We start from the raw sequence: 11028 nt of genomic DNA on the forward strand, positions 1-11028 counted from the left end.
AGAACCGTTTTCTTCACTTTTCTTTTCCTTTCTTTTTTTTTTTTTTTTTTGAGACAGAGTCTCGCTCTGTTGCCAGGCTGGAGTGCAGTGGTGCAATCTCAGCTCACTGCAACCTCCACCTCCCTGGTTCAAGCGATTCTCCTGCCTCAGCCTCCTAAGTAGCTGGGATTACAGGCGCACACCACCACACCCGGTTAATTTTGTGTTTTTAGTAGGGACGGGGTTTCACCATGTTGGTCAGGCTGATCTGGAACTCCTGACCTTGTGATCCGCCTGCCTCAGCCTCCCAAAGTGCTGGGATTACAGGTGTGAACCACCGCACCTGGCCAGAACCAATTTTCTTTAAGTCCCTTCACCTCCCACTCAAGGCCCCAAAATATGCCAGCCTGAACTACACAGCAGCTCCCAAGACTGCTCATGATAAAACACGTAATTCCCCACTAAAGTTCCCCGCTGGCCAGACTGTAGTCCAGAAAATTATCTTCAAGCTTTAAAAAGGACATGCTCGTTAGACTTACTTCCCTGACACCTCAGAACAGTTGAAACCTTGCTTAAATATCCATGGCTATCGAGAACAGTGATAAGACATGAAGACCAGAGACTGTAGTCAGGTAGGCAGAGGGTAGCGGGGAAGTGACTGGGCCAAGGGTCTCCTGGCTCCCATGGAGACCTGGGGAGCAGAGGGCTTGACTCCAAATTGACACATTGAATCCCATTTTAAATAACATTAAAAATTAATAAAACAAGTTTAGAAATTGGAAAGTAACTTAGACTTTGTAAAAACAGATGGTGATAAAATGCAGTTGTCCTAATATTTGGATAATTTAAATACCCTCAGCAGTTCAGGCAAGCTAGGGAATTAAGAGAAATAGTTCAACCCAGGCTGGATCATTCAGCATTTGATTTGAAAAGTCACGGGCCAGTTAGGAGGTCTCAGAATATGATGAAAATATGATAAGGACGGTTTTCAAAGAAAGAAACACAATCCTGGTGAACGCCAGCTGGAACTGGAGAAATAACATGAAATAGTAGCAAGAGGTGGCCAGGAAGCCAGGATGTGAGACCTAGCTTAGCCACTTATTAACCACATGACCTTGTCCAGGCCACTTAACCTCTCTAACCTTGTCCCCATAGTAAAGTTACAATAATAGTAATACTGGCCTGTGTATCTCCTGGGGCTGTTTAGTAATCACATGTGACAAGGGAGGCCAGATAAGGCTATGGTTAAGGGTGTCAGTGCAAATCTCAGCTGTACCACTCATTGGCTGTATGGCTTAGGTGAGTTTTAGACCCCTCTAAACTTTGATTTGCTCATCTGTAATACGGGAATGCTAACACCTGCCTCAGTTGTTGTAAGGACTAAATGAGATAGTCAAAATAAATCATAGCGTAGTGCCTTTGCATAAATAGTGCTGCATAATTGGTGAATTTTGTCATTAATGTGATTATGTTTACAAGCTTACAAGCTGTTCAGTGTATATAAATGAAAGATTATTGTTATATTTAGCATGATATGACTTTGCTGGGTAAGAAGATAAATATTAAAAGAAAAATATAAGCTGAAAGAATAGAATGGAAATGATAAAGCACATGGCCCATCTTTATAATGAAGGGACTTTGTGGATGAGGACATATGAGGACTCAAGGTCTCACAAAACCTTATTCACAAAACCTTATGCTCATTTAGCTAAGAGATGGTCGCATAGATCTTTTTTAAGGATAGAAAACACTGGCGATGATCAATGGTCTTATGTCAGGTTGGGATAAGGTATCTAGTGAGTGACTGAGAGAATCAGTGATAATTCAGATCTTATCTAACATCTCCACAAGCCACCGAGAGCAAGAGTAATTGGCACATTAATGAAATCTGTAAACACACTCAGCAAACCTCCAGGGAGTCTCTTTAGAGGTGGAGAAACTCAATCCAGGAAGATCAGAAATAATGCAAAAGAACCTCAAAAGCCCATTCACTTGCTCAGAAAATATTTCACACCTACTCTGTGCCAAGCACCTCTTTAGGCACTGAGGATTCATAGCCCAGAGAGGGATCAAACAAGTAACTCACTATAATAAGGGCCACAGTTAGAAGTAACTTTGGAGTGCTAAGAGAGTCCAGAGGTGGGACTCCAAACCCAACCTAGGGGTCAGAGAAGGTTCTCCAGAGGAGGCAACACCTACACAGACTCTGCAAGGATCCACTGCAGTTAGTCTGGCAGAGGAGGACAGCTGGAGGGAGCACCACACACAATGACACAACGACTCAGAAGCAAAACTGCAAGTCATTTAATTTGGTCATACTAGGGCACGGGGGCTGGGCCTGTTCAAGCATGCGGGTTCCTTTTAAGTGTCAACAAATGTCATGGCCTTCCACATTATAGTAATTGTCCTTTTAAAATCTATTTCTTAAAAAGTATATGATACCCTCTTCTCCCAAAAAAATCTATTGGGAATTGAAGAACAGTTTTAAATGAACTTATGTTTTAATCCCAAAACTGCTGACTAGCATTTACATTTGAAAAATATTTTCTTTTTTTTTTTTTTTTTTTTTTTTTTTTTTGAGACAGAGTCTCACATTGTCGCCCAGGCTGGAGTGCAGTGGTGCAATCTCGGCTCACTGCAACCTCTGCATTCCGGATTCAAGCAATTCTTCTGCCTCAGCCTCCTGAGTAGCTGGGATTACAGGTGTGTGCCACCACACCCGGCTAATTTTTGTATTTTTGGTAGAGACAGTTTCACCATGTTGGTCCAGCTGGTCTGAAACTCCTGACCTCGTGATCCACCCACCTCAGCCTCCCAAAATGCTAGGATTACAGGCATGAGTCACTGCACCTGGCCTGAAAAATATATTCCATCTTTTTGTTATTTTGGAGACAGGGTCTCGCTGTGTCACCCAGACTGGTGTGCAGTGGTGCAATCTCAGCTCACTGCAGTCTCAACCTCCTGGGTTCAAGCAATCCTCCCACCTCAGCCTCCCAAGTGGCTGGGACTACAGGCATGTACCACCACACCCATCTAATTTTGTTTATTTTTTTGTAGAGATGGGGTCTCACTATGTTGCCCAGGCTAATCTCAAACTCCTGCACTCAAGTGATCCTCCTGCCTCTGCCTCCCAAAGTGCTGGGATTACAGGCATGAGCCACCACACCAGCCTACTATACTTTTAAATGAACTTGTGTATTTCAGTCCCAACAATATCTGCTTATATTTTCATTGAGTAATATTTACCTCATCTCTGTGAAAGACATAATTTTTTCAATCTTCATCTTTGTGTATGCATTTATTAATGAAATTCTTACAATAACTGGCAACTTCCTACCAACACCCACTCCCAGAGGTCTGCGATCCACAGTGAGCATTGGAGAGGGGCCTGGCGGGATCTGAGACTGGAGAGGTAGCTGGAGCTGGGTGTCATTGTTCGCAATAAAGTGTAAGGGAAGGGGAGTGTTGGCAAGTTTGAAGCAGTGCAGCGACAACAGATAGCTGTCAGCAATGCGGCCCAGAGATAGGTTAGGAGGCGAGTTCTGAACTAAAAACATAGCAGTGAATGGAGGAAAAGGAGCAGGTTTGAAAAACATTATAGGGTCGAATTATTTTAACGTAGTTACCCTACACATGGGCATTGGGGGAGAAGTCTCAGAAGACTCGCAGCTTTCTGGCTAGGGTAACTTAATAAATGGCCATATCATCACAAAGATTAAAAAAAGAATAAAAGCAGAGATAAGGACAGAGTTTGAGGAGATTTTGAATTTGGACGTAGTGACTTTGAAATTCATGTGTACAGCCAAGTGGAGATACACAAGTTCATAGAATGTAGGGTAGAGACACAGGCTTGGGGAGCATCAGCATGTGGATAGTAACCGAAGTCATGGGTGGGAGTAGCAGCACTGCGGGAGGAGTGCAGAGTGTGGGGAGGGAAGAGTCCAGGGACAAAACACTGGGAACCCTGGCATCTGAGAAGCAGGCAGAGGGGAACGGCTCCCTCTCAAAAGGAAACAGCATCCAGAAATGGAGAAAAACAGAGAGAAATATCATGGGAGCCAAGGGGACAGAGGGTTTTGAGAATGGAGCCTTGCAAAGTGTCAGTACCACAGAGCAGTCAGGTATGATAAAGACCAAAAAGTGCATCTGTCCACAATGACATTAAAAAGAATAACAACAACAGGTCAGACATGGTGGCTCACACCTGTAATCCCAGCATTTTGGGAGGCCAAGGCGGGTGGATCACTTGAGGTCAGGAGTTTGAGACCAGCCTGGACAACATGGTGAAACCCAGTCTTTACTAAAAATACGAAAATTAGCCAGGTGTGGTGGCACATGCCTGTAGTCCCAGCTACTCGGGAGGACGAGGCAGGAGAATCGCTTGAACCCAGGAGGCATAAGTTGCAGTGAGCCAAGAATGTGCCACTGCACTCCAGCCTGGGTGACAGATCGAGACTCCGTCTCAAAAAAATAAATAAATAAAAAGAATAAGAATAACAACAACAAAAACATCATATCTTAAGTATGTGGCTCATTATGCTTTCAAAGCACTTTCATATTTCTTATTTCATTTATTTGGTGTTACAGCCTATATAACGTTCTTACAGATGCAAAAGCAACAGGGCAGGGAGGTTAGGGGATTTGCCAAAGCCATCTAGCTAGTTAGCGACTTGGCTCCTGGAATTACAGATTTCGGTGGAGAATCTTCACCATGCTTCCTGGTTCTACTCTTAGCTTTTTAACCAACCAATAAAGAAACCAGAATAGGGCCTGTCCCAGGATAACTACTCCTTATTAGTATAGATTGTTAAAGGTTTGCTTATCACACATTGTTTTGCACTCCCCAGAACCCAAAGATGTCAATACTCTGGGATCATCTGAACCTAAAAGGGCATTACCTAATTTTTCAGAAGAAAGGTTTGCACCGAATTCTGTGTATGGGAGAAACCACTGAAGGTTTTCGAGCAGAGATTTGATATAAATTTGAGTATGCCTTAGAAAGATTAATCAGTATTATTGAACTTGTATTTGACTGTGTTTATGTCTGGGTGATAAATATTCACAGCACCTGAAACAAAATAATGAAAATACACTGTGAAGACCCAGCTGGGCTTCTTTTGTAACTTAACTGAACCACTCTCCTCACCCTGCCTTCCACTCCAGTGAGTAGGCTGTCTTCACTAGAGAGGGTCACTTCTCATATTTGGAAGCAAAAGCTCCTTGCATATCTGATGCAGTCAACACTGACCTTCAGATCTCAATTCTCCCATCCCCACGCCTTCCAGAGGCAGGCCTCGCTCTCCATACAGGAGCCTCCTACACACTTATTCACTCAGTCATTCTAGCAAGAGAATGGGGCCTGCTCCCTCTGGCCTAAGTTTGGACCTAGCCCAAACTTAGCCGTGTGGGGCCAGGCCTGGATCTCTTCTCTGCCTAGCTCTCCACTGGGAGCAATTTACAACACACTTATCTCGGGGAATTCACTGCTCTATTGGGCATGGGTCTGATTATCTCTCTCTAACCTTGTCTATCACTCATACCACAAAGAAACACTAAACAAAGACCTTTATATCAATTTATAACATTTTATTCTCTTTACAGCTCAGATGATATCACAGCAATGTTATCACACTGGAGGTTGGGCAAGGCCCAGAAACCGTCATCGCTATGCACTGTTGATTTGCTGAGGGTGATTCACCATCTTATTTCCAGCTGGTGGCCTGTTTCTGGCCTTTCCTATTGACCCATAAAACTAAGCTTCCACCTGGGTGCATGGCTGTCAGAAACAGCTGGAACATTATCAGGATTCTGGTACCAGATGTCAAGGATAGGTGGCATTTCCCTCTCATCCGGCATAAGATGAGTGGTTTCTCTTTTCTCAGTTTGCTATGTATGTGGTCCACCTTTTCAGGGTGAAAGTGGCTGGCTATACAGAAAGAATAAAAGCAAGATAGGCGAATTGTGATCACAAGTGCCTACTTTATCACCTACTTTGCTGTTTTGCTAAATGGAAACATCTGTTAATATTAAATATGAAAACTCTTTCTTTTTTTTTTTTTTCGAGACAGAGTTTCTCTCTGTCACCCAGAATGGAGTACAGTGGTGTAATCTTGGCTCACTGCAGCCTCAACCTCCCAGGCTCAGGTGATCCTCCCTACTTCAAATTCCTAAGTAGCCACCATGCCAGGCTAATTTTGCTTTTATTTTGTTTGTAGAAATGGGGTCTCGCTATGTTGCTTAGGCTGGTCTCAAACTCCTGGACTCAAGCGATCCTCCCTCTTCGGCCTCCCAAAGTGCTGGGATTACAGGCATGAGCCACTGCGCCCAGCCAAAACTCATTCTTAAATTAGAAAAAGTAGAGTTTTGCAGTGAGCCGAGATCGTGCCACTGCACTCCAGCCTGGGGGACAGAGTGAGACTCTGTCTCAAAAAAAAAGAAAAAGTAGAGTTGTTACCTATGTCTCTGTCTCCCTTCTGTATAACCCTAGACAAGCAAGGTTATCTCATCTGTCAAGTAAATTAATGAGATATGAATTATATAGATTTCTGAAGTCATCTTAAGCCCATGTATCATTCCACAGGTAAAAACTCTTTAGGTGAAAAAGTCAAACTGTGCTGACATTGTGATTTTAAAAAGATAGGAACGAAACATTACAGTCTCTGCGTCACAGACTTCTCACTTCTCTAGATGTGTCTCTGGAGGTAGACTACCTGGGCTCAAACCCTGGGCCTTCAAGCTGTGTGACTTGGGGCAAGTCACCTAGCCACTCTAGATGAAATGGGGATAATGATATTAATAGTTCCTTACCTCGGGGGGCGGGGAATGGGGGGTTGTTGGGATGTTTGAATGAGTTATTAAAGTAAAGCACCTAGGTCAGAATCTAGGGCATAGCCAGTGCCAATAAGTGTTAGCTGTATGTGTGTATCAGACACTGCCAGGCCATCTGGGGCTAGGCTTTGTTGCAATGGCTCCCTTATAATGCAATAATGAGTCCCATACTGTTTTTCCTCACTGTAGGTCAGTGCAACTGAATGGCCAGCCCTTAGTGATGGTGGACGACGGGACCCTCCCAGAATTGAAGCCCCGCCCCCTTCGGGCCGGCCGGACATTGGTCATCCCTCCAGTCACCATGGGCTTTTATGTGGTCAAGAATGTCAATGCTTTGGCCTGCCGCTACCGATAAGCTATCCTAACACTCACGGCTACCAGTGGGCCCGCTGGGCCGCTTCCACTCCTCCACTCCAGTAGTATCCTCTGTTTTCAGACATCTTAGCAACCAGCCCCTGCTGCCCCATCCTGCTGGAATCAACACAGACTTGCTCTTCAAAGAGACTAAATGTCATAGCGTGATCTTAGCCTAGGTAGGCCACATTCATCCCAAAGGAAAACGTAGACATCACCTGTACCTATATAAGGATTAAGGCATGTGTATAGAGCAGAATGTTTCCCTTCATGTGCACTATGAAAACGAGCTGACAGCACACTCCCAGGAGAAATGTTTCCAGACAACTCCCCATGATCCTGTCACACAGCTTTTGAACCACAAACCCAAACCTTAGCCTGCTGCTGCTGCTGCCCTCAGAGGAAGATGAGGAAGGAAAAATCCTGGGTGGACCAGCAAAAACCCATCCTCTCCCACCTCCTTCTTCTCTGCCTCTTTCTTGCTGCTGCCCTGAGTTTTTTGACACATCTCTTTCCATAGGGGAGCAATGGGTGCGTCAGCCCTGGCCTGCTGGGAGGGCTGTTTATGTGATTTCTCGGCTGATGCATGAGCGTGTGCATCTGGGTTCCTGACAGTGGCATCCATCATGGGCAATTCCTCTGGGAAGTGGGTGCTTCAAAAGTAAAATTACAATCACACCCCAGATTTGGTAAGAAGGTTCTATTGCTCTGTGAATCCAGATTCCCCCAGAGTTGTAATGGGAGTCAAGTAACAATATTCATTGAGTAGAGAGCAGCTTACTAGGCACAACAAAAAGCAATCATCATTCTTCATATTGCTATGAGGGAGAGAGTTTGAGTACAAAGAGAAAGCGTACTGAAACATCAGGTACACAGATGCACACACGCGCGCGCACACACACACACCCCAACTGGACAAAGCAAATTAGACCTCCCCAAAATTAAGAGAATATTAGGGGCTCTGTAGGGTAAGCCCTAAATTGTTTGATTAACTCAAATCATTATTTTAAAAAAAGAAGAAAAAGGTGTGAATCAAAGGTCATCACTGGAAGACACAACTGAATCTAACCTTTTTGCCTCTTCCCAGGTAGCCTATTTGAGCTAGAACAAAACTTTGTTAGCCATTTTGGGAGAGAATGGGGAATCTAGAGGATGAAGATCTGGTCAAAACTATGGAATGGTAGGTAGGAGGCTTCTGAGTCGGGCCAGTGTGAAGTGGGGGATGAGGACCTTCTATATGATTCAAGGGGCATGAGAGTCTTTGCCAAAGAGCTACAGCTGAAATGACTTTCGTTTCTGTGGATGTGCTTTTCTTTCTCAGGATAAATGACAGGAATGATGCTTTTGTTAGAAGGAGGAGAGATTTGACACTGTTCCAAGTGAGACGGTGATAGAATTTCTGCTGTTTGTGAAAGGACAGGAATGGGGGTGGGGGCAAGGCAGGGTTGCCGAGGGCAGAGGCTAGGGAGGCTGCCTAAGATGCACACGGAGTTAAGGATTTGGGCCAAGTCTGCAAAGTGAGAGATGAAAGGGAAATTAGACCAAAGAGGAGGGAGAGAATTCTGAGCTTGGAGAACTGGGGATTTGGGAGAGGGAAGCTGACTGTCTAATTCCAGGAAGCGAGGGGACATGCTTATCACTAAGCACAGGAAGAACGGCATACAGGAGATGTACTACAGCGAGCAAGAAGGGGAGAGCCCGAGGACCAGGCTGCACCAGGTCAGTGGCTGTGCTCAGCACGGAAGCAACTGGAGAGACAGGGGCCGACCGTGAGACTGCCCTGCAAGGCTGCCCAGAAGGGGCCCCTTTCTCTGGGACCAGGCACCTCCCACTGAGGCTTCAGCTCTGAGAGGGCAGGAAAGTGAAGTGCTGAGACAGGGGGCAGGGCAGGGGATAGAAAACAGGAGAAAGAAGAAACAGATTGACAAGCCAAAGTGAGGGAAAGAGGAAAATAGAAATGAGACTAAAAGGTTGTTCCCCCCAACTGTTAACAATGTGTGCAGATATCAACATCTCTTCTACATACTGGTACAGGTGCAACTGCAGGGCCCCCTGATATAACAAGAGTAACCAGAGGTCCCTAAGGACCTGGCCTTGGGGACCTATGGTTTGCTTTGCATCCATAGTAACCCCATGATAAAGGGGCTGCTATTGTTATCCCCATTTTTCCTACCAGGCATGGAGGGGATCCATGGCTTGCCCAGGGGCACCCAGGGGAATGGGTTGCTGAGTGTGAAATAATCCAGAGCCTGCCCACTCAACCACAAGGCTCAGTGGCTCCGCGGGTCCAGACAGCTCTTTCACATCTGTGTAGGTCCTGCTCATTCAGAACAGCCAGAACCCCACTCAGACAATTTCTGTAAATAAGTGTTGATTTTTTTTTTTTTTTTACTAAACCTTGCAGAATATGGGTAATTCCTGCTTCTTTTATCTTTCTCTGTGTATTAAATGCTGCTCCCACGAGGTTTAAGTTTTGTTTATTTTTTAGTTAATAAAAGGAAGAGGGAATTACTGACATTTATCTCTGGAGTCCTGCAATTCTAACTTTGCAACTGTTTCACAGAGGAAATATGTGCATTGTTCAAAGGATACCAGAGAAACTCACTGTAAAACCACATTCTATAGAAACACCTGGGTTTTTTCTCTTGGAGGGGCGGCGGCTGCTCCTCACAGGGATTCCCATATCACAGCCACCCGCAAAAGACAGCCTGTGGCAAAACTCAGCATCACAATGCACTTCACAGGAGCAGGTTGCCAGCTGGGAGCATGGACAAAAGCACAGAAGAGCTCATCCGGCAGCTGCCCCAGATCAGATGTTTCCTTCCTAAAACAAGATGTGGCCATAATAATCTAAGACTTAAAAGCCACTTTCTTCTAAACCTAGCATGGGCTGGCAGAAATGCTCATCTGAAAGAGTAATAATGCATAATGAAACATTTCTGCCTTTTGTTGAGACGGTTTTCTGCTTCTGCCTCTAGGAATGATTTTCTTTCTCATTTCTTATCACAAAGGCTCAGAAGAAATACTCATTGTTATTTGGAGAGAAAGCCCCAATTCTTCTAGTGCCCTGAACAATGCTGCAACTGTGGGATATTAGCATTCTCTCTGCTGGAGAAAAGTTTGAAAATACCAGAACTGGGCTACAGTGAGACTAAGGCCTGGGGCTCCCAGAACCTCAATTCCCAAAAGCCCAGTGGCCCTCTGCAGCCCCACCCCTCCCCAGCAGGTGGGCAGTCCCTAGGCAGGTGGGCTCAAAGCCTGGCACTCTCCAGCAGGGCAGAGGCTGCTGGCGGATGCCGCCTGAGAGGCTCCCACCTGCTGTCAGCACTGGGAGTTTCTGTGGCCTCCTGGCGGTGAGGACTCGGTGTGCTAACCCCTGAGCCTCCGGTGGTCATGGCGAGGCCCAGCATCTGCAGGTGTTCTCCACAGGCGTTCAAAGCCCCAGTGTCTGGGATGGATGCAGCTGCAGGATTCACCTTGGAAATCCATTGAGGGTAGCTTTATGTTTGAAAACACAAGGGCAGTGTTGAGCCTCTCTGCAGAAGCAAAGGTGAACCAGGTGGATCCCTCTGACAATAAAAACACTAGGAGAAGGGAAGACTAACATTTTGAAATGTCAATAGAGCAACCAAAATTAATAGCACTATGGCTTAGAAAAGGCAAGGGAAGAAAGAGCATAAACGCTTACCTAGCACAGCTTCCTCCACTTCTCCTCTCTCCAGCATCGGCACAACTGCCCCAGCCTGGCTCCTGCTGAGTGCTCTTTTCCACTAACTTACTCTCCACGTCCACAGATTCCCCTCTTCCAGCCACTCACTCTGTGCCCAACCAGGAGCCCAGGGAAATCTGCTGTATTGAAGTAGAGTG

General features: G+C 45.5%; 1 protein-coding gene across 5 annotated transcripts in view; it reads left to right on the top strand.

The window, feature by feature from the left end:
* The window catches only part of LOC105478425 (heparanase 2 (inactive)), an 870370-nt gene extending 860746 nt beyond the window's left edge, over positions 1-9624 (top strand). For 4 of the 5 annotated variants that reach the window (XM_071069333.1, XM_071069328.1, XM_011735698.2 and 1 more), the window contains one exon: positions 6997-9624. In XM_071069333.1, the coding sequence (XP_070925434.1) occupies positions 6997-7162 (166 nt within the window). In that variant the 3' untranslated portion in view covers positions 7163-9624. The other variant, XM_071069329.1, reaches the window with a different exon arrangement.
* The last annotated feature ends 1404 nt before the right edge of the window (positions 9625-11028 follow it).

This window comes from Macaca nemestrina, chromosome 9, assembly GCF_043159975.1.
Source record: "Macaca nemestrina isolate mMacNem1 chromosome 9, mMacNem.hap1, whole genome shotgun sequence".
Taxonomy (NCBI): domain Eukaryota; kingdom Metazoa; phylum Chordata; class Mammalia; order Primates; family Cercopithecidae; genus Macaca; species Macaca nemestrina.